This window comes from Lontra canadensis, unplaced genomic scaffold (assembly GCF_010015895.1).
Source record: "Lontra canadensis isolate GAN:19392208 unplaced genomic scaffold, GSC_riverotter_1.0 scaffold8, whole genome shotgun sequence".
NCBI lineage: Eukaryota > Metazoa > Chordata > Mammalia > Carnivora > Mustelidae > Lontra > Lontra canadensis.
This window is the reverse complement of record NW_022631002.1, coordinates 3,766,404-3,794,248: the sequence shown is the minus strand read 5'-3', so window position 1 is coordinate 3,794,248 and position 27,845 is coordinate 3,766,404. Positions and strand designations below refer to the sequence as shown.

Genomic DNA, 27,845 nt, shown 5'->3' with positions numbered 1-27,845 from the left:
ATGCCACTCGGAACCGCCGTGGGTGTGGCGGGCACGCCGCTCTTCATGGGCTTTTTCCGGGCCACCTTATAGGATGTTTTCTCTGCTTCAGCAGTCAACCAAGTTCACATACATGCAGACCGAAGTCGGCCACCTTCATATGTGGGTACCACTTCCGTTATCCATCTTAACGCCAACGTCCTACTTCTTATGCGCAGTCTACCCGCACACCCCAGTGGGAAATACAGGGGATCTGGCAGCAAAACTCTGCACCGAGAGCCGCCGCTGGCCTGGCTGCCAGGCTCAGGGCTGTGTCTCCGTGCTCCGGTGTATCCAGAACGCCAGCAGGGGCCTCGTGGAACAGCGTGCGGGCGGCATCCCTGCCGGTGGGCACCGCGGTCACAAACGTAGCTGCCCATCCTCCCGCCGTGGCGGTTGGAGCACCGGTAGGCTCGCCCTCCTCACGGCCCTTGGGCTCCCTCGGGCACAAACAGATGTGTTGAATGAAGTTGTAGGTGCCCGAGATTCTGGATCCAAGAAAGAGATTTTTTTTTTTAAATTGGTTTTATTTCAAAGTGCACTAGAGAAATGACAGGAATGCTTCGAACCAAGTCAGGTCGGATGACACGCACCAACTTGGAGCAGACAGTAAATGTGGGCCGGGCACAGTCTGGGGGGGCAGTGCCCGCCGGCCACGCCACTCGTCACAGCACAGGGGCATTTGGGGCTCTGGGACAGTGACAGTGGCAGCCAGGCTGCTGGCGCTGCTGGTCGGTGGACTCGCGCCACTTGCCCAGCTGTGTGGGGCCGTCACCAGCGACTCTGTTTCATAGAAAAGCGACGCTGAAGAGCTGGAAGTCGACACTGGATTTGCACACCTGCAAGCCTCACGGTTCAACCGCTTCGACTGTGTTTTTATTGATAAACAGGTGTACATGTTAAAAGCCTCACACTGAAGCCGGACACACACGTCCACCCCAGACAACAGATGTGCAAATGAACACGCAGCACGACCTCTGGACGCGTGTCGTGTCTGGCCCCCTCGGGCCCGTCCCTCTGGCGGGGACACGGCCCCTCCCCCATGGCTCACATGTGTGTGCAGACTCGGTCCATTGCCGAGACGTCCCCCCGCTTTGCTCGCCTGGCGACAGCTGTGTCTCAGGTAGGTCCCCTGTGGATCTGCGTCAGCAGCGGCAGAAGCCCTGATTAGGACAGGATACGGGTTAATTCCAAACAGAAACGGAACAGTTCACAGATGAACGGAAAGGCGTCCGAGCCGGGAACGAAACACCAACTCTTCTCGGCCTGAAGGCAGGGCTGTAGGAGCGCCCTGGACCGCGTCCCGGCTCGCGTCCTCGCAGGTCCCGCAGAACAGCCGCAGACCAGGCAAGTTTAAGGCGAGTCCCCAAGGAGGGGAGCTGTTTGCTTTCTGACAGCATTTTCAGCTCTGCACTGAAGGGCCTGTTTTATCGCTCGTGACTTGGGGAGAGAAACAAACATAAATGATACAAAAAATAAAGCTGTTGCCATCCGGAATACTCTGGGTCAGTGAGTGAGGCTCAGAGTCTGGGGCTCTGCCTTGGGGTCCCCTCACGTGCTCAGGGAGGCCCAGAGGCCCCCCGCTCGCTCTCTGTGTGAGTCCCCGTGGCCGGGCCCGCCCTCCTCCGCACCCAGACCGACATCCGGCGGCACAAAGGGTGAGGCCGGCACGAGCCTTCACTGTTCCCTTAACTGAGGTGCCGTCCGTACTCTGCTGACGTGGCTGGGACAAAACCACGGCAGCTCCAAGGCCCTCACGCACCCAAGATCTTCAAAATAAAGGTAAAGCAGGCGGGCAACGAAGGACCACACACGAGCGACTGTTCTTTGGATCAAGATATTCTCCAAAATGCAATACATTCATAGTAACGCCCGCGGGACACGGGTCCCGTGGCAGCTCTCTCCCCTTCCCTGAAACGTCGGCTTCTAAAAAACAGCTTGTTGGTTGCACGCGGCTATTACCGGTCACGTCCCCTAGACAACACTGCCAATGCTGAAGCACACAGACACACGCGCGCACGTGCGCACACGCACAGACACACGCACACGCACAGACACACGCGCACGCACAGACACACGCGCACAGACTTGCCGAAAGGGTCCAAGCACGCGCTTCCAGGGCAGTGCGAGCAAACCTGAAGCCACTGCCGCGGTTCGGTGCCCAGATCTTCTGCGTGTTCAGTGCAAAGTGTCGGAGCTCACTGAGATCACAATGCGTCTCCGTGCAAGCGCCCCTCCTTGCTCGAGCGAGGGCACTGATGAAGCCCTGGGTCGACAGGAACGCCCTGAAACCGTTAGCTGGAGAAATCTCACTCACTGGATTGACTTGTTTTTTCTTCATGATTGAAAAAAGCAGCTTGGTACACAGGACTTTAATCACCATGGAAGAGCCCATGCGACTTCTCAGAAAATGCCAAGTGTTCTTAACAAAAACCCTAACCGTGAGGAAGATAATGACATTTGGCTTCTTCACGTGGCCACGTACCTCTCGTTAGTCGTACAGGCAAAAACTGGCCAGAGCGTCACCCCGTCACTGGTCTGGAAAAATCTGGTCTGTGACTATAAAGCTAGAAAACCCTGCTGCAAGCAGCCGGTCTGTGTAGGTTCCGTCTGCCCTAATGGTCACAGGTGAGCTGCTCATACCCTTTCAGACCCCAAATAAATAACTTAAGTCTGGTGACAAGTCCTGGCACGATGAGGCCTCAGACCGAGAACTCTGGGCCCCCTTTCCTGGGTCTGGTCTGCAGCTGCCCAAACTGGAAGCCAACAAAGGGGTTCATCCAGAGGAGTGAGGGGGGCCCCCCGAAGACAGACCGCATCCCCTCCCATCGCAGCCTTCGCTCCCACGTCGGCTTCTCGCTCTTCAGCCTCTCGATCTCCTGGAAGCAGAGAGGATCGCAGGTGGGCGGCAGGCCCCCCAGAATGCCCACCACGCGCAGGCCAGGCCCCGTGCTCTCCGCAGAGGAGCCAGACCCAGAGTCTGAAATCCGGTTCCACGTGACAGCTCTGGCGACGTGTGGGCCCCAGTGGTCAGCAGATCAGACCCTCCTTGCTGTGCCAGCGCCATGGCCGGCCAGTGCCCCCCACCAAGCCCTGCCCCACACACAGCCCGGCAGCTACGGTGGTGGCAGGAAGGAGCCAGTCCTTGGGGTCAGGCCACTGGCCTTTTTTCATTTGTTACAGGTATTTATCAAGTGCCTGCTCTAGATATACGGTTCAAAGGCATGAAGGCAATTTGTTGACGCACCTCACGGAGTTGCTCCGGGGGGCTGGGTCTCCTAGAACCCGGGAATCGGCCTGGCTCTACCTCCCGTGTCCGCTGACTCTCTAACCAAACGGATCCTTGCGTTTGCGCCACGCATAAAGGCAGGAAGGACAGACACAGAGGAGCGGTCCCAGCAATCTCCCGAGTTAGCATGCCCACACCTGCCGGTGACCCTGACCCTGGGACTGCCCACGTACGCAAGCCAAGTAACGTGCAGCAGGCGTGGCGGCGAAGGAAGCATACCGTTTCGTCGTTGCATATGGAGTGGATCTGGGTGCCGAACATGACTGCAGTGAAAGTGAAAAACAGAAGACTCTCAAGGCACAGGAAGACCAACAGGATTACAGTCACGGGGGGTGAGAAGTCACTGCACTCTGCGGACAGAGAGGGCGGGCTGTGAGTGTGCCCCGGCGCATCACCAACACCCAGAGCGCAGGCGAGCGTGGCACTCGGCTCACAGAAGGATCCTCGTGCAGCCAGCCCCGGAGCCGGCCCCAGCAACCGCCGTGCTCGCCTGTCGACGGGCACCTTTGCTGCGCACCACAGGGCGGAGGTGGTCAGCTCTTCCGGGCCCAAACCCACCCCACCAGCTGTGGGGCAGCGCTTCCATCGCACCCGAGGCTTCTGTGAGAGCTGAACCTGGGCGCGGACCTTCAGGGGAAGCGAGGAGAGAGGACAGCCCTGCGTCCCCGCCCTGCGTGGCCACTCGCACGGGCCCCCAGGGGGTGCGTCTGGCCGACCCACCGTCCCCTCCAGGGAGGCGTGATCACTGCCGGCTTTAGCGCACCTGCCGCAGCTCGCTCAGGCCAGGAAGGCAAGGACCACACTGAGTTCCCAGCTAGCCGGCCGGAAAGAAACACGAGCTCTGGAAGAACGACACTCATTTCCAGGTCATCTCAGACTCGGCACGACTACCTCGCAGGAACTAGGACATGGCTAAGGAAGGACTGTGTGTCTGTGGCTTCGATACACGAGGGAAACAGACTTGAAACCCATATTCGTCACTAAAAGGATTTAGGAACGGAATGGCACATTGGTTCTCTTGGCTCTTCCCATTTTGCCCAACGGCACGCGCTTGCGGGAAGGGGACACAGGGCGTGACTCACCAGTCCACTGCCCTCGGACACAGGAGACGAACTGGAGTCCACAGAGGATGAGAGCGTGGACGGAGGACAGAGCTATGTACATCTGGAACAAGAGAAGCCCATCAGCAACCGGGGAGCAGCCACAGGTTTCTAGGAGCAAAGGCCACATTGACTGTCCACCGTCCTGCTTCGTTCCTCAGGAAATGAACGAGGGGGGGACCCCATCACGGCAGCAGGCAGCTGCCGCCCAAGGTCACTCTACACCAAGGTGCCACCTCCCCGAACCCGCAGCAGGGAAGGGAATCCCAGCGCGTCTCGGCAAACCCTGTGAGCAACTGGGACTGACGGTGCTGGAGAGACGGAAACCACATCTCTGACCTAAATCCCCTACGAGTCACACAGGCGGCAGGCGCCTGCGGCCAAGGACAGCGCGGCATCGCGGTCTCGTCCCGGAGAGGAGCTTAGAGAAGCTGGTCTGCCGTGAGAACAGATTCCCCTGCTGCGGGCCAGGTTCCGATTAAAGAAGGGAGCGCTCCGTGAGTCCCCGCGTGACTGCGCTTTACTCACCGTGAAGAGCACAAAAAACCTCTGATTCTTTTCTCCTACACAGTTGTTCACCCACGGGCAGTGATGGTCCATCTTCCGAATACATCTTTTGCAAATACTGAAAAGGAGAAATCGGTTTTCAGTATGCCACAATGAGAACACACAGCCCCGGTCCCACATGCGATACACACCATCCGGCGCTGGCGAGAGGCCGAGGGCCTCCTGCTCTGGGGCGGGGCTGCGGTCCCCGCGGTGGTGGCGCCCGGGCTGCTCAGGGAGGGCCACGTACCTGCAGTGGTGGGCGCGCTCGGGCTTGATGCAGCAGCACTTGGGGCACTTGTAGATGACCTCCCCCGGCTTCAGCTGCAAGCTCTCCATGTACTCTTTCGTCGCGTTTCCTTTGGGTACTGCCCCCTGCAGTTTAGGGAGGATGTTTTGGTGGGAGAGAAGGAAAGATCAGCACTCACACGTGCAGCGGTTCGGATCTGACAGCTGCGCCGAAATCCGCAGCGCTGGGGCTGCCACTCCAGCTACGCTAGTGTGAAAACAAGGGGTGCTTGGGTGGCTCCACGGGTGAGGGGACGACTCCTGATCTCAGCTCAGGTCTTGATCACAGGGTCGTGAGTTCAAGCCCCACCACGGCTCCCACTGGGCGTGGAGCCTACTTAAAAACCAAAAGACAAAAATGAGAAGTGACTGTGTAACTCAGGCATGATCAGGAGTTTTACTTTCCAAGAAAAGTAGCACATGTGTTAAAACGAACTCAAAATGCTTTATCCTTCTTAAGCTGGTAAGTCACCTGAGTTCTTTCTCGCTTCACGCGGGACACACCAGAGGTGAGGTTTGTCGAGTCATTCCAGCTCAAGGGCAGCTCATCGTCCCCAAAGGGCGGAATGTTCTGTGGACACCACTCCCGAGTCACCCCATTCTCCGGGCGGGGCTTCATGATAAGAGTGCCCCACAGAGCTTTCCTATCAGCTGCGCAGGGCAGCGCTGAACAGAGCTGTGATAAGGAGAGGGACTTTATCTCGTGTTTGCAGAGTCGTGGGGTGCACCTGCACCGGAGGCCTCATCAGGAGGGCTCACACACACACCTGGGAAGTGTGGCCCTGAGCTCCTGACCCGACCCGCTGTGGGTGGGGAGGGCCCTGGGCGGGGCGGTGCCCAGGTGGCAGCGGTGCTTTTGCCAGTGTCCCACACGCTGGCCAAGGCAGTGCGCTGGCAGCCAGGAGCGGGCAGGGACGGCCTTGTTCTTTGGGCAGCGGAGATACTCAGTGAACAACACGTGTGGGACGAGACCCCAGGAGCCATGCGGGGTGCACTGAGGACGGGGACCCACGAGAGTACAGGAGGTTCTGCGCGCGCGGCAGACAGGAACAAGGTCTCATCTCCCATTGGTTAGTGCTGAGGAGCCTGCACTTGGAGCAGAAATGCGCTTCGGGAAGGGCAGGCCAGGGCTGTGATGGGAGCGTGAGCCAGGGGAGATGCAAGGCGGGTGTGAGCAGCAGTGGGGATGGCAAGGGACTTCTCCCAGCCTGGATGCCCAGGCGGGTGCTGGGCCCAAAGATCTGAACCCCGGTGGGATGGGGGCCAGCATCCATGCCTGACAAGGCACAGCAGTGATTGTGCTGGGCCAAGAGACTGAGGACTGCTGACTCCAGGCCCCCAGCAAGCCAGACCTAGAGCCCCTGAGCCAGTGAGAGAGGCAAGGCCTCCAGGAGGCGTCCCGCCAGCTGAGGACAGGAGGGGCGGCTTCCCGCCCACCTTCTACCACAGTGCGTTTCCCTCCGCGCAGCCGCTGGTCCCCTCACTGTCCTAACACGGCGAAGCTATTCTGGTCCTAGCGTTTCCTAACACTCTAATTGTCTTCTTAAACAAGATTAAAAATTGAAGGGTTTAAGATGTTTTGGCTCTGAAAACTTAAACCAGAACGTCAGGCACAATATCTTATGACGTAACCTACATACCACAATGTGGGGTCTTTCATCAAGTTTCCTCCACTGGTCCAGGAGTCTTAAAGATACAGTGATTCTGTAAATCCCGTGACATCGTGCACACTCCCGGTGACAGCTCAGTGCTCTATGTTTCCGTGACAGGAAACGCACCAGATTTTCAAACTCCGCACACCTTCATTTTCATGCCTTCTTCTGCAGTAAACGTGTGATCCGCTGCAACACGCCTGCGTAAAGCAGCACGGCCCCGTACGTGCCCGTCTTTCCAAGGACCGTCTCCTGAGGCGAGGGCAAGTGGCGCCGCTGCTGGGGGCGCCACGCGCTGCTTTGGGCATCTTCGGGAGCCTGCTGGAGAGCTTCTGGGCCGCTGCTCAGAACCTGGGCAGACGGCACAGCTGATCAGGGCTTCCGGGCCACCCAGCTGACGCCCAGCAGCTGGGGACCCACCCTCGGATTCTGGGTCTCTTGCTGTGCCTTCACAGAGCAGACGACAAGCTGAAGGCTGGAGACGCGGTCCTCAGTCTTGCGTTCCTACTTTGGCCATCACCCGTCAGGGGCGCTTCTTCTGAGACTCAAATGCGTGCTTCGCCTCGGCTCCCTGGGCCACAGCCATGCCTTCGGGCACCCCACGACCCCGAGCAGCTTTCAGCTCTACTGCCGCTCTCCCAGCGTCCAGTGCCTGCACCACCCACACACAGCTCTCTGCCACTCCGGCGGGGAGCCAGATGCCTGCCCTCGGGGACACGGCTTCCAGCCGCAGCCTGTGGCCAGGGAGGTGACGCTGTGCAATGTACTTCTTTTTCTTTTCCCTCGTATCTTTCCATCTTGTCTCCCCGACTCCCTGTCATGCATTCTGGATCCCCAGGACCTACACAAGGGCCAGCTGAGAATGGGGCTTCCCCGAGACCTACAGACGCATTTACGATTGCCCAGGGGACAGGCCACGTGTGGAAACGGGCATGGGGTGTGAGCTGCAAACTCCAGAGCGCGACAAAAGCCCTGGGACAGAAGGCCCGTGTTTCTTCTACTAAAAAATCCCAAGAGACACAGAGACTGAGAGGCGTAAGACACAGGTCACCCAGCATCTGAGTGCAGGCCTTACTGGAGGCCCACTCCTGCCGAGGACTGGGTGGACCGAGACCCCGAGGCCGCTGGCACACGGGCACACACACAGAGGGGTTGCCCCGCCATCCGTGGGAGCCGCCGCACAGTAGAAGAGCCCCTCCTCTCGCAACGTCCGTGCCGAGATTTACAAATCAAGCTTTACTGTGTCTGCGATTTACCTCCAGGTGCTCTGGGGAGGGGAAGAGAGGGAGCAGGGAGGGTATCGCTGACGCGAGACTGACCGGGACAGGCTGACAAGGCTCCCACTCCACTTCTGGGTGCTGCAAACGGTCTGCAGGAAGTGAACAGAAGACAGGGACTCTGGTGACAGGCAAAGCTTGTTCAAACCTTGCTTTGTTCCCTGTTCAGCTTAAGGGTCTTGTTTTCTGGTGTGGACTGACCACCACCTCTGCAAGCTGGTGGGCTGCCAGAGGGATGCCCTCCATCGGGTGCCTGGGACAGGACCGCAGGTGCCACAAGGGCTCGGTCACTGCCAGGTGCTAGGCCAACTCCTGCTGAGAAGGTGGACATTCGTGAACACAGAGCAGGGTCTGGGACAGTGGGCTCTGGGTCATGGGTGGTCTCTCTCAGTTTTCAGTCCTCCGCGTGTTCCTGAATGTTAAGATCGGTGACAGTCTCACCCTCTGATGGGAAGACTGTTCCCTCTCAAGGACGCCACTTCCTTCCTGTTCCTCTGGGCCAGTGCCTGTTCTCAGGAACGATGTGACCCGAAGCCAGTGCCGGCACAGGCTAACTGGTCCTGCTGCCTCGTAAACTGTGATGTCCCAGTGGGGTCTGTGCCCTGCCGTCCTGCGGCAGCTCGGTTCCAATGCAGCCGAGACTGGACCACGGTACGGTAAAGTTGTGACCCGCAAAGACAGCAGACTCCCCGTGCTGAGGGACAAAGGATGGATGAGTGACTCCGTGGGGCCATGCCCTCTCCCGTCAGCCATGGGGATTTGGCCCCTAAGGATTCCAACCCGCTCTGGTCTGCGGGGCTCCCCTTCCTCACCAGACAAGGAGAGACAGACACCCGAAGGACAGAGACGCGCGAGGAGCCTGTCCCGCTCTCCCGCTGGTCTGCACTGACAAGAGCCTCCACGACCCAGTTCCAAGGCCTGTCGGGAGCCAGGCGTGTCCTTGTCCTTGGGCTCCTCAGGCTGCCCTGGACGTCCCCGATTTGATGTACACTGACTCCAGCAGTGTCTGCAGCGTCCAGACATGAAACAGCGACTTCAAAGGGACAAAGGACTTGAAGGGACAGTTGTCCAAAAAAGACACACAAATGGCCAGTAAGCTCATGAACGACGCTCAGCATCCTCAGTCACTAGGGAGACGCAGATGGAAACCACAGCGCGACTCGGCTTCACGCCCAGCAGAGCTGCAGTCGTCCACAAGACGGACCAGGGCCGGAGGCTGTGGACGAGCCGCAGCCCTCACGCCGCTGCTGGGCACGTGCTCTCCAGTGTGGGGACAGTCCAGAAGTTCTCCCAGCGTTGAACGTAGAGTTCGCCTGGGATCCAGCAGTTCCACGGTGAGGCACCTCCCGGAGGGACACGAGGCGCACCTGCGGAACACCCGCGCGGGAGCGTGCACAGCAGCGTCCTCCGTAAGGCCGGACAGTGCAAGCGCCCCAGCGTCCCTCGGCGGATTACGCCAGGAAATGAAACGTGGCGTATCCAGACCATGGATGTCCTTCTGCCGTAAAAAGCAACACAGTTCTGACATGGCTACGAGGCGGTCGGTCCAGGCAGGCATAGCCCCATCTGACAGGGTTCTGTGCGGATGATGTGTCCGGCACAGGCCCGTCCGCAGACGCAAAGCGAGCTGGCAGGTGTCAAGGGCTTGGGGGGAGAGGGGCCCGGGCGGTGACAGCTAAGGGGCGCAGGGCTTCTCCTCTGGGTGACGAAAATGTCCTAAAACTGCGGTGGTGGATGCACAAGTCGGAATACGTAACACCCACTTAACCGTGCATTTTAAAAGCCTAAGTTTTGTGCTGTGTGAATTCAGTCTGAATTCCAACGCTGATATCCAGGACCCCAAACTTCTCCTTGACCTTGGATCTCCCTCCCTCCCACCGCTTCGCCCAGCGTTCTCTGTAGTGACCCGGCAAGGAGAATCAGCGTGCCCACAAGGGAGAGGGGCAGCGTCGCGCACACGCCTTCCCACCACGCAGCATGCCCAGCTCTGGGGCCCTCCGCGAAGCGTGAGACCTTCTCCCACAGGAGCAGGCAGGTTGGGACAGGAGCGGGTGTTAGGAGCAGGGTTTCGCTCCTGGAGAGAGGCTTTGCTGCGTGAAAGGAAGGGAGGAGAGGGCCCCAGAGAAGTCTGTGAGGGGACATCAGATGGGGCTGTGGCCAGAGATGACACAATCTTTGTGAGGTGAGTCTATGGAGCCATCAGCAGACCTTGCATCCGAGTCTGTCCCATGGCGCTGCTCCCTGCTGCTCACCGGCCGGGTCTGTGACACTGTCCTCTGCCCAAGAGTCCCCCTCAGCAAGAGACTAAGTGAACAGTGTAGGAAGAGCCCCTGGGGTGCGAACTCAGCACAAGTCAGATAAATGCGCATGTAACCACACAGGGTGGGCCGATCGGTATCCGTTTACCCTCAAACGGATTCCTAATATGATTTATAAAACAATCTGTACCAACAAGATACTAACTTCTCAGTATTTCCTGCAGAGAAAGCTACCAACAGACATGAACCGGGTAGATGCTAATTCACCCGTCAGGAGCCCCTGTGCCAGTAGCTGGAAACTGTGGTTTTACTGCCGTGGGAAGCAGCTTTTCTCTAACGCCGCTCCACAGGGACCACCGGGTGGTACTGCCCGTCGCACGGCCCCGCTGACAGTGGGCACCTCTCCCTGGGGCCCTCGGCACCTCCTCCGGGCTCTGCGGCGAGCCTGGAACCCGACACAGAGCTTCTGAATCTAGGGGCCTTCAAGACCTCAGGGACCAAGGGCAGCTCATGCTATTAGGTCTGCCTTCTTGACTCTCAGGGAAACTGCTCCCAAAGGACCCCACCTGGTCTCAGACTCGAGGTGACACAGATCGATCAGAGAATTGTAGAGCTGCAGGGAACTCAAGATTAGTTACGTGGTGAAATCCAGAACCCACATCTCTGGCCGTGAGTCTTCTCTTCAGAAGAACACGGTATCTGAACCGGGAGGAACTTATGAATCTTCTAGTTACCATCTGTCCATCCGTACAAACTGCCCAACGGGGTATTTTCCATTCGCGCACCGTGACATCATTTGTGTCTGAGCGATGTTTATTCTCCAGTTAAGACATGAAAAACGTGGGGTGCCTGCGTGGCTCCGTCAGTTGCGTGTCTGACTCCTGGTTTCGGTTCAGGTCAGGGTCTCAGGGTCGTGATCAGAGTCCCACGTCGGGGTCCGTGCTCGGTGGGGAGTCCGCTGGAGATTCTCTTCCTCTGCCCCTCCCCCCGCTTGTGCACAGCCCCCTCTCTCGCTTGCGCTCTCTCTCTCTCAAATAAATCTTAAAATAAAGTAAGACACGAGCAATGTGGGACGCCTGGCTGGCTGAGTCAGTGGAGCAGCAACTCTTGATCTTGGGGTTGTGAGTTCAAGTCCCATGTTGGGTGTAAGGATCACTTTAAATAAATAAATAAACAAACTTAAAAAAAGAAAACATGAAAAACACCAAGCCTATACCCAGGAAATAAAAGCCTGAGGCCACACGGTCTGTGGGGCCACACAACCAGACATGAGGGGAAGTGCAGGGCGACAGGGAGTACTCACAGGGTCGGTGAGCATGGTTCTCAGGTGGGACGACAGGGCCAGCACCGCTAGGCAGTTAAACAGGACTCCGTTGACCACAGAGTACCAGAAGTCTTTGGAAGGCAGCAGCATGACGAATGTCACCACAAAGTCCGCGTAGACGACCAGGAGCCACGTCATGACGGCACAGATCATGCCGCAGCCGTCGCGGATGAACCAGACCCTGTCTGCCACGTCGGCCTCCGAGGACGAGGAGGACGAGGAGTCGTAACTGTCATTTTCGGTCAGGAGAGGGTGATGCTCGACATCCCGGAGCCGGTGTCCTGATGACGGCATGATTTCCCTGCGCACCCTAGAGGGGGACAGAGAGCCGGTGAGGATCGGGGGACACATGCACGCTTGCTCATGTGCCCCCTGAAACCTGATGGGTTCCCTTCTCTGGGCTGTCTCACGGGGACCGTCTAAATACACGTGACAAAAAAGACGACAACTGAACAAGATCTGAACCTTAAAATCTTCCACCTTCATGACTAGCTGACAGCCTGTGACACTATCGGCCCCACTGTGTGGGTGATGCCGAGACGCGCGCACACTGTCCCCTGCAGCCAGCCATGGGGGAGCCACGACGACAGGAGGACAGGCCAGATGCAGACTCCCGGCCCAAGGGGAGACAGAGTGAGTGGCACCGCGGCCACCCTCCTCGCCACCGAGCCCACACTGGCCCATGGGTGCGGAGACCCGGCCCCCGAGCCACCTTCTGCGGGCAGCTCCGAGCTCCTGCCCGCCCTCCCCCGCCGGGCCCAGGCCGCAGCTGACGGTGCACTCGCCCTCAGCTCTGCACCTTCTGGAAGTCCTTCCTTTCTGCTTTCGTCTCTTACAAGCTTTCTTCACTTGCTAATCCATTCCTTCAACTCTCCTTCCGGCACCGTTCCCGTTTCCTGCAGTGCCGGAACCAAGCACACAGCGGGGGTGCAGGAGCTCCCGAGCCTTTCCCGGACTGGCTGACAGCTGCCTTCATGCACGTCCTTCTGTCACCAGCGTGTGACCGAGCAGCAGCAGGACGCTCGTGGCAAACATCAGGGGTCCGTTCACCGGGCCTGGAGGCGCTCGCACTAGGGAGAGAAGCACCGGCGGCCGGAGTACTTCCTCGGCCAGAGCCCGACGTGGAGCAGGAGCTGGAGCGGGCAGCGGATGCCCTCGGGCCGCTACACACCCTCTGCGCACCATCCTTCCGGCCTGGGCCCGGCCTCCTTTCCTCCTGCAACCATGGCACTGCCGTGACAGGCACTGTAGTGACAAGGACCGTGGGAAGCTGTGGGAGGTCATGCGGCACGACCTTGGCGGAGCTCCCTCTTGCTGTGCAAACACTCACTTGAAGCGGTTTCCCACTGTCAGTAAATTAACCCTGCTCCTGGGTCTGACGAAAACAGCTTTCAGGTTTTTCATAGGAGAAACCGAAGAAACTAAAGACACAGCGATCGCGCACGGGTCACGGCCGGCCGACCTCGTGGCTGGCACCTGCTGAGCCTGCTGCCGTCCCAGCCCATCCACCACCTCCCTGGCACACACCGGGACCCTCCGTGCCCCCCGGGGCCGACCTTCCTCCCGCCCAAGCAAGCCACCCCAAAGGGCTCTCCTTCCTCTCAAGAGCACGCTCTGAGGGGGGTTCTGCACTGCAGACGGAATGACCTGAAGAGGACAGCCGACCCTGGCTCTGCCCACACCCTCCCAATCAGGGGCTGAGACGGGGGCGGGAGCTGCCCCCTTCCCTGGGACTCCTAGGCCCCGCATGTCAGTGCTGCCTGCAGTGCACAGAGCCCTCGTGTGTCCCCCTCCCAACGGACTCACACGGAGGCTCTGGTCTTCTCTCCCCGTGCTCCCTTCCACGTGCGCACGCGGTGCGGCCCCCAGTAAGTGCCTGTTTGTTGTAAGGCAGAAGCACCAGCAAGAACCCGGTCCCCTGCTCAGATTCCAGGAGTCTCCCAGTGACTTCCGTAAGAGGGTCCGAGTGAGTCCTAACTACACACCACCAAGCACTGAAGCAGAGAAACTCCTCCAACCAGAAATCATTTTGCTTTACGGCTCCTCCTCCAGCGGGACAGCGCCTGTGACAAGTGGGCGCCCACCTGCTGCGCAGTAAGATGGGAAGCGACAGGCTCGCTTCCTGTCCCGGCGTGTCTGTACAGTCTGAGTTCCATCCAGAAAGCCCGAGCCCGCAAGTCCTCTGGTGGCACGCACAGTGGAGGCGGAACCTTCCCGGTGGAGATGCTGGTGAGAAGCCCCCCCCAACCCCCACCTCCCGAGAGCAGGGTACAGCTCTGTCGTGGCATGTCCCTGCCCGGCTGCAGATGGCAGGTCTGTTCCTACAGGAAGAGAAGCCGCAAACATGCCAGCACCGGGCGTGGTGGGAGCTTCCCAGACACGTGCTTCCCAGCACACATTAAGTCTGCGTGCAGATGTTACAAACCGCAGCTGTACAGCCCACCAGAAGGCAACGGGAAAATCCCGACACCTGAAAGCAGTCAATGAACACAGCGGGGTACGGCGCATAGAGTCCGTTCTCCATAGCCCACGGCATGGGCATTCTGCTGCGTCACCGCGCTTCTCCTTCGTGGATGCCGGAGGAAGGGCAGGGAGGAAAGGAGGCAGCAGCCCCTTCACACGGAACCATCTGTGTCTTCTGGAAACAGGATAGCAGCGGCTCGGCCGTGCGTGATGTGACACTAAGTGAGCCCATCGTTGGGGTCGGGGCGCATCTCCTTCCACACTCAGGGCCACACTGCCCTCGATCTCCTGAAGACCATTTCTGAGAGACACCAGAAAGCACCATGGGCCATCAGAGGGCACGTCAGCATTTTTTGACTTTAGTGGCCGATTTAACAGGATTCTGTCCACACTCCCAAACCTAAGCTTAGTTGATGCTCATGTCAGAGAAAGCCCCGTTTCCCAGAACACGGCAAGCACCACTGTCTCATGAGAGACAGAGCCAGAAAGAGGGGAAAAGGAATTCCGAAGAGGTAAAACGTAGAGAGAAACCTTAAAAATTAAAACACTGTATCTGTGAAACAAAAAGATTGCCACAGCTTGACGGGACGACCACGCAAGCAACATGTTCCACTAATGTCACTCGGCACATGCCTCGCCCTGTAACACCTGCTGGTAACTTACACAGTCACTTCCCGGAATCCCCCCGCGCAGTGGCGAGCAGACCATAGCCGGCGGCCGGCGGGTAGACAGACTGGCCTTCTGTACCGCCCGTGCTGCCTTCCCAATGAAGGCAGTCGGGTGTCTGTGGCGGAAAGGACACCGGGACGAGACAACCGCACAGTCACTCGCTTACCTCACAGATGATCTCGAAACATTACTTGAACATCTTGCGCCTTTTCTTCAGGATCTTAAGGTGCATAGTGTCGCATGTGACAGGACCTGGAAGACAACAAACTCTCATTAAAAAAGTGACTGATTCAATGACCAAAGCATGTGACGCTTCGTAGGACAGGATTAATTTGGAGAGCTGCAGAACCAGTATAACATTTTACACGTAAAGTAACCACGAAATCATTACTCCTCTGTGTTTTCATTACTAGTAAACTACGAAATGATGGGACAGTCCTGAAAACAAAGTCATGTACTTTACATCTGCCCGTTTCCCCCTCCTGCTACCTGAGCCCCAGCATCAAATACAAGTCTAGAAGCCAAAATCTCCTGAGAAAGATCCCCAGGGATCCTCCAAACCAAACCAGATCAGTCTGTATTTTAAAAGTCAACAAGTGTTTCAGCAGCCACAGCAAAAGACTTCCAGAGAAAATGGGAGAGAGTGAGACCAAGAGGTGAGACCCACTGCAGGAGGGAGCGAGGCACAGGAAGGCAGGTGAGGCACCGAACATGTCCATCTACTGAAGGAAGAAAGTCCCAGCTGGCATCTCCCTCCTGGCTCCCGGATCACTGGCAGGCTGGTGACCTGATGTGGCATCTCCAGAAGCACGTCTATGGCCTGAGAGGAAAGGCCTAAAGATACCAAGATGGGGGTGGGGGGAGCCCCCAACCAAACTAGTCTTTATTTCCAGCACAAACCTTTTCATGAGTTTTTTTAAGCTGTCCATTTATTTCCAGTCTTAATGTCATATAACTGACGAGCGTCCCTGTGTGTGTTCTAGGTAGACAGCAGAATGCTTCGACTGACCTACAGGTCAGAGGTTTTGAAGAGAGCCGAATTAGGTCTCATGAGAGACAGAGCCCAGAAAGAGGGGAAAAGGAATTCCGAAGAGGTAAAATGTAGAGAGAAACCTTAAAAATTAAAACACTGTATCTGTGAAACAAAAAGGAACATTCTGACTTCCTAGTTACTGAAAAATAAAAATGAGAGAATTAAATTTAAAAACAAAGAAACAAACAAAAAACAGGACTGGATGAGAGAGGAGGAACTCTCCCAAAAGGAGAATTAAGTGATGAAGACAGAGACCTCAGGCGACAGAATAAAATCCAACTAGCTGGCCTGGCGCCCCAGCAGCAGGAGGCCTTCCTGCTGCGGTCTCGCTTCCCGCCTGGCTGCCTGCTCCGTGCTCACACCGTTTCCTTCCAAGAGATGATTTTTCTACTTAAGCCAATGCTCCATCGGGGTCTATCTTTTGAAACCAAGACCCCTAAGACATCTGGGACTTTCTTCCTTCAGCTTTCTTCCTAGCTGGCCTGGAAGAGGGGGTAGGAAGAGGGGCCGGGCGGTCAGCAGGTGGCAGGGAACCCCCTAGTCTCGGCCACTAGCCAGACTCCCCAGGGCAGAGTGGAGGCCGCTCTCTGTCTGCCCTTCTGCCCGGCCGCCACTGCAGGGCTCCTCAGGAGCCGTTTCTCCCCCAGTGCTTACCAACAGCCCCCTGCCCGCCTGCCCGCCCTTCCACCGCCACCCACCGCCCAGCGTTCCCAAGCGCCTGCCAGCTCGGACCCCTTCCAGCTCGGAGCCCCTTCTGGATGTCTGAGGAACACATGTGGCCGTGACCCCACGCTGCTGACACTAATGCAGGCAACTTTTCAAATACGGTATTTACACAGAGTAACTACGTTCACGGGCTATGTATGCAACAGCCAACAACTTTAAATACCTAATGGTATTCTGAACTGTTTGCAAATAAGCTTATGCCGACAATGTTTTAAAATAAAACTGGCTGTGCAAGACACAAGACTACTCATCCTGGACATCAGGTTTCCAGAAGAATCTCTACAATGAGACCAAATCCTCAATTACTTTTATGCATTTTAAAAAGTAACCAACACAGCAACCCCTTCGAAAAGCGGCCTGGCACCTTCTCCAAGTTCAACACCCACCCTGCGCATCAACAACTCCACTTGGAGGTACTTACCCAGGAAAAGTGAATGTGAACACAAAACGCGCACACAACTGCCCACAGCTTTATCCGTAATACTCCCCAGACCACAGACAACCCAAACATCCACCACCAAGAGAGGCACCGAGAAACTATGGCGTAGTCAGGCCAGGGCACACTGCTCAGTGGCACAGAGGAAGGAAATTAATGAGATCTGCGACCACACGGATGAATTTCAAAGATGTCACGTCACCCGCACGGCACCTGAAACCAGGCAGCAGTCATTTATTCTGAAGGAAATCAGAACAGGGGTTTGAACACGGGGGGTTGACTGAGAAGAGCCCAGGGTAACTTTCTGGGGTGATGGAAATGCCCTATATCCTGACCTCAGTGGTGCCACCGGCATGTGTGTCTCTCAAAACAAAAGTCAATGAGCTATTAAAAACAAAACAAAACAAAACCAGCAGTACACTTACAAGTGTACATTTCACTGTATGATTAAAAAAAAAATGCACAGGAGAAAAATCGGCAGCGCAGGTACGGGAGCTGGGTGGGAAAGGTGAAGCGGAGGCCAACCTCCAGCCAGAAGCTTCCTCCAGAAACTGCACGCAGGGCCCGGGAGGTCTCTGACCGACTCTGTCTGAATCCTCAGACGAGGCTCTCAGCCTCTTTCCTCACCTTTTCCTTGGCCGTGAACAGATAACGTATTCTCAAATACACACTGAAAACCAACGAGAAGACGTCAGTATTCTTTGGTGGCCAGTAACTACAAAGAAAATCAAGATGGGCGCCTGGCTGGCTCAGTCGGTAGAGCGTGCAACTCGTGGTCTCAGAGATGTGAGTTCAAGCCCCAGGCTAGGTGTAGAGAGGACTTAAAAATAAAACCTTATAAATAAATAAAATCTTTAAAAAAAAATAAAACCTTAAAAAAAAAAGAATCAAGATACTTTCACTATTGCAATAAAAAGAATGTCTACCCTAGAGTCCGATATTCATGTTTATGTTAAGGTGCTGTTTAAACTCATTACAGCTTTACTATCCATACACCCACTGATGACCTATAAAAAGCAGGAATTAGCAGCTCTGCTTCAGGCACAGCAGCAGCACATGAGGCCAACGCGAGCCATGAGAGAGCTGCTTAATTCAGACGTGGAGAGGGGGAGCGCCAAGCACGGTGTTCTCTGTCCCCAGGCCCCAGGATGTGCAGCCCCCGATGGGAGCTGTAGCCCACAGGAGCTCACAGACCAGCAGAGGTGGGAATCAGGCCGGTAAACAATGTGCTAAGTGTTATCCCCAAATCAGGAGCAAAGTGTGATGAGGGAGAGAGATGACAGCAGCTAATTCTATCCGGAGGAGCCAGAGAAGGTGTGAAAGAAGCCACCAGCATGGTGGGCCCTGACAACAGAGGTACAGACAGGAGGTGAGAACAGTGCGAGGGCCCAGGTGGGAGCAGGAACACAGCGAGCCAGAGGGCTGCAGGCTCAAGGTGAAGGAGGTAGGGAAGGACAGAGGGGAAGGGCAGACTGGGGCTGCTCACAGAGTACTCAGAATGCCCCGCTGAGCAGTCTGAAGTCTGGACTTGTTCTAGTACGGGAGGCACCAGATCTTTGGCAAATGCACAGGTGTTTTAAAAAATAATTGGTGACACCAAGGACGGAAGGAGGAAGCTGGCCAACCAGGAGGCTGGCACCACCTAGAACAGAGAAAGCACCCGTGGGGGGCCAAGAGGGGAGCAGGGCCTGCAGGGGACTGAGAGCTGTTACGGGAAGCAAAAGCCCAGTGGGCACCAACGGCGAGGTGTGGCTGGGGCGCAGCACAGGGAAGTGAAAGGGCTTCGGAGGTGTTTCTGCCCCGCCTGTGTCTCATGGAACACTGGAGCCGCAGATCAGGAAGAGCCCCACCGAGACTGGGGCTCACAGAATTTAAGGAGCTTAAGGGCTTCGGAGGCGTTTCTGCCCCGCCTGTGTCTCCTGGAACACTGGAGCCGCAGATCAGGAAGAGCCCCACCGAGACTGGGGCTCACAGAATTTAAGGAGCTTCTGGAAAACTAGAAGATTATCACCTGCCCTCCTGCTACTCCATCCTAGAGAGACCAAGTGGGAACGGATGCGACCACCCAAGGGGCCCCAGCAGTGTGAGGCTGGAGCTCTGACAAGGGTCCAATGAGGCAGCAAGGGAGTCGGGGGGCCTAAGAGCACAAAGGCCGGAGCAGTCCGTGCCCTCAAAGCAGGCGCTGGGAGAGGCTCAGCAGGGACCTCTCCCCACCAGGTCATCATGTGCCATGAGCTCGGGAGACTGGGTGGTGAGGAAATTAAAGAAACACCTTTTTAAAGATGCAGTTAAGTCCCGGACATATACAGCTAGGAGGGAAAGTCGAGGGAATCCTTCTTGAGCTTTCGCTCCTGTGTATTATCTTATGTCCCGCTAGGACCGTGATCGTGACTCTGGAATAATACAGGGGCTGTGTCTTCATACCTGCCCCAAACAGTTGAAAATCCACTTACAACTTCTGACTCCCCCAAATTTAACTCGTAATAGCCTACTGTTGACCTGAAGTCTTACAGTAACAAACACCACAATTTTTGTATGTATTCTTTTTTTTTTTAAATTTATTTATTTATTTGACAGATCACAAGTAGGCACAGAGGCAGGCAAGGGGGGTGGGGAAGCAGGCTCCCTGCTGAGCAGAGAGCCCGATGCGGGGCTTGATCCCAGGACCCGGAGATCATGACCTGAGCTGAAGGCAGAAGCTCGACCCACTGAGCCCCCCAGGCGCCCCAATTTTTGTATGTATTCTTATGACAAAGTAAGCAAGAGACACCAAAGTGTTAAGAAAACCTACGGGGCTCCTGAGTGGCTCAGCTGGTTACATGTCTGCTCTCAGCTCAGGTCATGATCGCTGGGTCCTGGGATCGAACCCCGCACTGGGCTCCCTGCTCAAAGGGAAGCCTGCTTCTCTCTCTCCCCTTGCCGTTCCCTCTGCTTGTTCCCTCTCTCTCTGTCAAATAAATAAATAAAATCTTAAAAACAGACAAAAAAAGAAAATCCTAAGAGAAAATACATTTACAGTACTATATTGTATTTATCGAAAAAAAAAAAATTCACATGTAAGTAACTGCGCAGTCACACCCATGTTGTTAAAGGGTCACCCGGGCTTCATCTCCACATTCGCACATGGGCCGCCTTGGACCCGAGGGGTTAAGTCCCCACAACCCCCGACTCCCGTTGAGTCCCTGGGGCTCGATACACATCCCACCACAGGGCATCCTGCCTTGACCATGGCTAGCTTTTAAAAGCCGAGGACAGCCCCAAAAGGGACTTAACGGAAACAGAACGAAGAAGATATGTGCCGTTAAGCCAGTTAAGCTGGGGTCTAAGAGAACGTCGGCGGAGAGGCCCCGCCACGCCTGCTCCCGTTTGCTTTCTCGTCCTGTACTTACTGGAACTCTTCTTGCAACTACAAAGACAATCTAGGCGCTCTGCGGTTTTCTATTTTTGAAAAGAATGAGTGTCCAAGTTTGCCGACTTGGGGGATGACCCTTCTTTCTGAGCCGGAAGAAGCCACAGTGGGGCGGGCGGGGGCTTGTCTACGGAGAACCGTGCAGACCGACTGACGCTAAAGCCATGCACACGCCATCCCACCGTCTCCTGGGCACAGAGTCAGGAGCGGGCTGGGGGCATTCCAAGCGCGGGAGGCAACTGAGACTGGAGAAGGGACGCTGGGGGGAGGACAACCAAGGAAGCCGTGGGCCCAGGCAGCGCGGCAGACCCCCCCGTTTCTGACAACGTGACGGGAGGGGCTCGCGCTGCTCTCCAGAAGCCCGGCTCGGCACCCACAGGCTTAACGGGCTGGAGAGTGGCCAAGAATACAGGAGAGAAAACCAGGGTATCCGAGGCAAGACCTGAACTGAAATGATTCACTGGGCCCCGGAGTGCAGGACAAGCCAGGTGACCGAGAAGTCCGGGGAACTCGAGGTCCTGGGGAGACCAAGAACCCGCTGGGGAGGAAGTGATGGGGCAGCCAGGTGGGACTGAGGCTGGGTCAGCAGGGCAGCGCCAAGAACTCAGCGGAGGCACCACTCAGGGTAACGGTAAGAGCCGGCAGGCCCCCACCAGGAAGGGGAGTGGAAGCGAGTGAAGGGGAAGGTCTGGCAGCCTATCCGGGGCCGTCCCCGCCGCCTGGCTGCTAAGTGAGCCAGGACGGAGTGGGAAGACCGCGCACGGTCCTAGCTGAACCCGCAGCCACAATGGAGCATTCAGATTATCCGCTACAGCGTGTTTATGGCAATTCCGTTCTCAAATGTTCTTTCCGTCCATTTGCAATCATGAAAGATTTAGCTCGCGCTCTCCAACCCTACCAACAGCGTACGCCGTACGAAACCACTGTCTCCTCAAATTATTGTATCTAAAGAACAGAATGTTAACCTTTAAGGGAAAAAAGCAACAGAATATTCAGCTAACTAACGCTAAGCCTCAATCACATGCTGGCACATCACCCCTACTGTGAACGGTAAACTTATTTAAGGTTCCTAGAGAGGCCTTCCACACTAAAATATGGAAGGATGGCAAATGGAGGATGTGCCCACGTTGCCGGGCGGCCGACAGGACTGGGAACGGAGTCAGTCCATGAATGGGGGGCGGGGCAGCGCCCGGTCTTCCTTTCCCACCGGCCACAATTCAGTCTCTTACTGGGTCCTCGTCTTTGTGGACACCTCAGTGTTGGCAGTGCCCGGCTCAACCCTGGGTCTTCCCTTTATCTACAGGCTCTCTCTAAACGACCTTCTAGACTCTCAGGCCCACTGTCACTGCTGAAGACACATCTGTCTAGGAAGCTCCCAAACCAGGCAGGCACCCCAGGTAAATCCCGCAGCTGCTCAACCACCACCCCACCCACCGGCCCTTACGATCTTCGTGGCCTCACGGAGGCACCTCCAACTAGTTGTCAAGGTCAAAGCACAAGAGTCACCCTTCCCTGGGCTTTCCCTGACCCCCACACTAAACCCTTAAGCAAGTCCTGAGGGCACGATCTCCAAAACCAACCCCAGTGGGGCCTCCTCCCCCTCCCGCCCAGCCAAACCAAGGCCCAGGAGCCCGGCCCTGGGCAGTCCACAGGGCGCCCCACAATCCACCCCCATTCAGCCCCGAGTAAGTACCTACAGATAGAAATCAGATTGCGTTCCTCCATTTCTTAAAACCACCCAGTGAGTGCCTCTGCAGTTCGAATAAAGTGCAAAGGCCTCCCTGCGATGTAAAGCGCCCCCACCCCAAGGCATGCTGACCTCACTTCTTACCCTCCCCACCTGGCTGGCCGTCTCGAGCCTCTCTCATCACCATCACACCACGTTCCCGCCATGTCCCAGCCCACACCCAGGACGCTCCACATTCCGCACCCATCTGTGGAATGAACGAGTGAGAGAACCGGGGAGCGCGCCAGAGGAAGCCCACAGGAACAAAACAGAGAGGCGATCAAGTGAGATCTGGCCTGGGGGGTGAGGTCAGGAGTCTGGGAGCCTTGGGGAAAAGCAGCCAGGGAGAAATGTGGAAGGTTAACGAGAGAGAGGGAGATAGGGAGGAAGAGAGAAACCCACTTGCAGGGGTTTTCCGGGGGAGCCGCCCTTTCTGGGGCATCACCCGAGTGTGTTGGCTCGACGAGGCGGTCTCACGGGCACGCTCACCCACACACCAGAGGTCTCACTGTTACCCCCGTACCGCAGCCACAGCCGGATTCTCAAAGTCAAATGGAGCAGCTCTTTTCAAAATCCCAAGAAGGTCAATGAGCCCCGAGGAATTCTAAATCCAGAAATAAAAAGAACACCAGAGTTCCAAACTCTCTACGAGTCCTGTCCCAGGGACTAGCGGAACCTCAATCAGGCTCGTAAATCCCAGCCTCTTTCCAGATGTTCCTAAATAGGGTTTCCTTGTTTAAAATGAAATGAAGTTTTTTAACATGAGACTCCACCGAACCCGAAGTGCTACGAACATGGGCCGCACCACTCCTGAGCTAGCTGCCGGCGGCAAATCAGTGACAGCCCAGAGACCGGAAAGGGAAAGGAAAGGCCAGCTCCGACTACCCGTCTCCCGGCGCGGGGCTTCACACACATCAGTGCACCAGAACCCGCTGCTACCCTAAAAGCAAGGCGCTAGTATCGGCTCATTTGAGCCATGAGCCCGTGAAGCCTTAAGATGGCAGTAACTTGCCCAAGCTCACAGCCAGGAAAGGGTGGACGCAGGACTGTCCTGAGGCCAAAGCCCACTTTCTTCCATTAAAATACACTGCCTCGCAGAGTAGCTGCTTTTAGAAAATGCTTTCTGTAATGAATAAAGTGAATTAGGGACTGTGGGACTCTGAGAATCCAAAACATTTCAACGAAGAAATGATACTGTAGAAGCCTGTCTCGAGAGACACCGGAAGCTTCTCCATCCCGACTGTTTCTCGCTTACAGGGTGCCGCAAGGGAAGAGCACCCCTCCCGGAACGCAGAGCCTAGGACCGCACCCTTTCCAAAGCACCAGCAACACAGGCCTCTCCTCCCACGTCCTAAGAACACCCCTCATGCAACCAGTATTCATTTAGTTCCTCTTACCCTCTACCCTCACCTTCCTACCTGCGTGACGACACTCCCTGCTTAGGGCTCTGCCCCCTCCCCTCTGACCTTTCCCACAACCAAGTTCAGGCACCCTCAACTCTGGCGGGTGTCTCTGCAGAATCCTATCTCAAGGTCACCATGTCCAACCACCACCCTCTGGGTAGCCGCAGGAGTTACGGCCAAAAAGACAGTGCGGGTCACAGAGGCAATGTGGTCCAAAACCTGTGAGCCCTGCCCGTGGCACTCAAGGTTCCAGTGAATCCGGCTCCCCTACCTTTTCGGGCTCAGTGCGCGTACTCTGTTCCACGGGGCGCTCATGCTGGTCCCCTCTCCACGCCCTTTCACCCCTCCGTGCTTCTGCTCCTGCTCTCTCCTCCAGCGAGAGGACACTCACTCTCTGCCCGGCCAGCTGAGTCGTTAATCAAGCACCTCCCAAGCCCCCTCGAGGAAGAAGGCATCCCAGGATGACTTAAGTGTTTTCAAAACAGATGCTGTACCAAGGGAAGGCACCATCTTGGGCCCACACAGAGTCTGGGTTTAATGAGACAACAGGGTTCTAAGAAGGCTCCACCGGAATGGAGTAAAACTCAGCGGTAAGCAGGGCTAAAACAGCAAGACAACGTGTTTGCAGAGAGAGGCAATGAAGTCAGTGAGTGGGAAGAAATCAAAGAGGCAAAAGTGAGAGGAAATGCCTAATGGCCTGTCCCGTGACAGGCAGGGCAAAGAACAGACGCAGAGTTCACTGGAAGATGGGACTCTCTCTTCCTCAGAGGCAGAGGAAAGAAAAAGATTGATGGACACTGAGAGATTTTTAGGTAGAAAAGACTCAAGGTTGGGAGAACTCTTCCAGTAGCCTCTGTTTCCTCCGTGTTCTAGAAGGTAGTCATCTGTCAGTGGTAAAACAAAAGGGTGTGTTTCTAAGTAGAAAAGGACCATGAAAGAAGGAAGGATGTTGCTGTGCAATCAAAAAATATAACCTTGCCCAAAAGGAGGTTTGGCCTTTGGTCTTGGCTGACAATCCGACTCGGGGTGGGAGCTGGCCATACCAGAAAGACCCATACTGTGACTCCGGGGGCCTTTGGGTCACACAGTATCCGCATGGTCAATTAACGAATCTGTTACACTTACAAAATAGAACCCCCATAAAGACTCTGTGAACACCGAGGTGCACATGAGTTTCCCGGGTTGGCAGTACCCCGTGCACACTGTCTCCTATCGATGCTAGGAATGTAACACATCGGAATCCACAGAGAGAGGAGACAGGAGCTTCACCCCTGCCCCCTCCTCAGACTCTGTGCGAGAAGCCTCTCCCCTTGGCTGATTTTAATCTTTATCCTTTACCTGTAATAAACCACAACCATGAGCATAACGGCTTTCAGTAAGTTCTGTGAGTCCTTCTAAATGATCGTCCAGCCTGAGAGTGGTTTTGAGAACCCCGAAACTTGCCACTGATGTCAGAAGTGAGGGTGGTCTTGCATGACTGTCTCCCTCTAAACTCTGCAGTTGCCTCTCACAGTCGGCCTGAGCACATCTCAGATGCTAAGCCGAAGGGTCACAAAGCGAGAGGTCAATACGGACGCTGGACACTCGCTTTAGGGCCAAAAGGAAATTCAAATTCAATGAGTATTTAGACTTCATGCTCTGCTCTAGTGTTGGACTTTTTTTTTTAAACAAAATAATCTGTATTATTTTTATAATTGAGACATTATTTTTAAGAAACATAATTCCAAAAAGCTGCTTTAGGAAAATTGTCTTGTAGAGCTGCCCAACATGGAGTGGAGCAGGGCAGCTCCCAAATCAGGAAAACTACTTTCCACTTCATCCCAAACATTAAGTTCACATGTAAACTTATTTCTAGTCCCATTTCTCAAACAACCAAAAACTATATTAGTTATACCACTAAAAAGTCCCAAGCCTGCAGGTGACAGTTTCAGTAGGTACGTGGAAGTCAGTCCATACTTCTGACTGAATCAAGACTAAGTTCGTTTTAGTATTTTCTCTCTCACTGAGAGGGCCGTTAACTGACAACGCTGATACGGTGTGACCCATTCTGTCCATACTAATGCTTGTCCTTTCTGGAAGGTACCTGCTTTTACGGCGGACTGGTCAGCACAGCTGTAAGCGTCCAATCTGCACACTGTCATCGGAGGCAGGCTCTGAGCCATTCGTAGTGGAATGCTTCAGCACACACTTTACCCCCTTTGCTTTGAGCTGAGACAGTTGCATAAAAAGTTCCCACACAGTTTAATGAATTCTTCAGGAAATCACCTTTCAGATGACCTTGTTCTCCTCCCTTTCTCAACTCAAAAGTGAAGGTGAACCCACCAGCCTAACCCCTCAAAATATACAACCCAAACAACTTCAGTAACTCAAACCCTTTTATCTTCCAGAATGTTCAAGAAATGCAACTGAACCCTTCTGTCCCATCCCCCTTTTTTCAAATATCCCAAGATTCTTTCACATTAACCAAGTTCAATAATGTAACTTTTTTTAAAAAAGATTTTTTAAAAATTTATTTATTTGATAGAGCACAAGTAGGCAGAGAGGCAGGCAGAGATGGGGGGGAAGCAGGTTCCCTGCTGAGCAGAGAGAGCCCGATGCGGGGCTCGATCCCAGGACCCTGAGATCATGACCTAAGCAGAAGGCAGAGGCTTAACCCACTGAGCCACCCAGGCGCCCCTAAGGTAACTTTTTTAAAGGTGGCTTTGGGTAAGTACAAGTTGTAAAACAAGGTCAAAAAGATTAAACTTGTCATCTGTGAGGTGAAGAGTTTAGGAAGAAATAGTTACTGACACAGATTTCTCGACCATCCCAGACAGGAAGAGTACAACAGACAAATACATGTGCGGAAGGTACGTACACCAAGCGGACTCACTGCGCAAATGGTCAGCGGAAGAAGCTACAAGGCAGCTGCCCCGACAGCTCTTCCACTCCCATTAACTACCATCATAAACGGGTTATTTATAAACTAATAAAGTTTGTCCATCACAGCAAAGGGACTTAGTTCCCGCAACAATGACTCCCCAGGAGAGATGGACCTTGGCTGCAGCGAGAAGACACGCAGACGTTGCCCTGAAGGCTGGCCAGACTGTCCGAGATGCCCTGCCCCGCAACCCCCACCCCACCCCCCGCCGCCAAAGATCACTGATGGGGGAAGGGAAGATAACCACGAAGAAGGGCAAAGAATACAAGAACAGTTAAACTTTTTAAAAGGAAGGGAGGCCCAGGAGCATCCGAGGAGCCACGGGCGACGTTCAGGGGAGCCCATCGTAATACATGCCTATAAACCACTCTTTACAGCTCACAGTAGGGTTTTACAGTCCCTCTCTCTCTCGGCCCTAACAACAAGCCCGTGGTTAGTTTATCAGAGCGGAAGCCGCGGCTCCAAGAGCTGGGTGTCCTGCCCAAGGTCAGGCAAAAAGCGAGGGCTGCAATTCGCGCCCGGTCCCGAGAGATCAACGAAGGAGTGACGGGGAGACGTCTAGAAGGGAAGTCACGCACGGGCACAGAGGTGCCCCCGAGGAGCTCGGAAAGGTCGCAGGTGCGCGGCGGGTGGGGGAGAAGGGGCAGGGGGCCGAGGGAGGGGCGGCCGGGGACCCGGAGCGGCCGGGAGTCGCGGGCGGGAGCAGCCTGCCCGGCCCCAGCCCGGCCCAGCCCGCCACACTCACCCGAGGCCCGGGCGGGGTCGCCCGGCGCTGCGGCTCCTCCCGGCCTGCGGCGGCGGCGACTGCAGCGGCCGAGGCAAGGACGCATCATGCGGCCGCGCTCATGGCCGGGCCGGGGCGGGCCCCGCGGCTCGGTTCGGGTGGGTCCCGCCGGACCGGTCGGAGGGAGGCGGCCGCCGAGCACACACGAGGGCAGCGAGCCCTGCCTGGAGAGCCGGGCGGCGCGACCCCCGGAAGTGAACCGCTCGGGGCCGGCGGCGCCGCGCTTGCGCAGTTCCGGGCCCGCCGGGGCCGCCGCGGAGAGGGAGCTTGAGACTGTCGGTGGGGACTTGGGAGCCGGGATCCTCGCGGACCCGAGAGTCTTGAAGACTAACAGCTCCCAGTCCAGGGCAGCTCTTAGTCGAAAGCACCGCTCGCCAAAATAAAGGGATCCATCCAAACCGAAGTCCGGAAGAGGAAGGATGGGGGCTACGGGCTGCCGCGCAGTCCAAGCCGCGCCGTCCGCCCGTCTCAGCCAGATTTAGGGGTGGCTGGTGCGGCGCTGAGCGACAACTTCGAAAATGCGG

General features: G+C 56.0%; 1 protein-coding gene and 1 pseudogene across 4 annotated transcripts; one reads left to right on the top strand and one right to left on the bottom strand.

Annotated features, from left to right (window-relative positions):
* The window catches only part of LOC116865585, a 34,333-nt pseudogene extending 18,109 nt beyond the window's left edge, over positions 1–16,224 (top strand).
* Positions 540–27,512, bottom strand: ZDHHC7 (zinc finger DHHC-type palmitoyltransferase 7). Of its 4 annotated transcripts, none has more exons than XM_032853836.1 (8): positions 27,283–27,512; positions 15,051–15,136; positions 11,732–12,062; positions 5,204–5,328; positions 4,936–5,032; positions 4,390–4,471; positions 3,527–3,657; positions 736–1,181 (listed from the first exon to the last, which is right to left on the bottom strand). In XM_032853836.1, the coding sequence occupies exons 3-8, from the start codon at positions 12,044–12,046 to the stop codon at positions 1,164–1,166; spliced, it is 768 nt and encodes a 255-aa protein (XP_032709727.1). In that variant the 5' UTR covers positions 12,047–12,062; positions 15,051–15,136; positions 27,283–27,512; the 3' UTR covers positions 736–1,163. The 4 variants fall into 4 exon arrangements, with proteins under 4 accessions (XP_032709725.1, XP_032709727.1, XP_032709726.1 ...); XM_032853835.1 differs by lacking the exon at positions 736–1,181 and adding an exon at positions 2,379–2,897 and having other exon boundaries at positions 3,527–3,570; XM_032853833.1 differs by lacking the exon at positions 736–1,181 and adding an exon at positions 2,379–2,897 and having other exon boundaries at positions 27,283–27,510.
* Between the last annotated feature and the right edge of the window lie 333 nt (positions 27,513–27,845).

Coding starts and splice junctions, on each gene's coding strand:
- ZDHHC7 (XM_032853833.1), bottom strand. CDS start 12,046: ATGCCGTCATCAGGACACCGGCTCCGGGATGTCGAGCATCACCCTCTC. Junction 4,472..4,935: donor GGTTTTTTGTGCTCTTCACG/GTGAGTAAAGCG, acceptor CTCTTGTTCCAG/ATGTACATAGCTCTGTCCTC. Junction 3,658..4,389: donor TGTCCGAGGGCAGTGGACTG/GTGAGTCACGCC, acceptor CTCTGTCCGCAG/AGTGCAGTGACTTCTCACCC.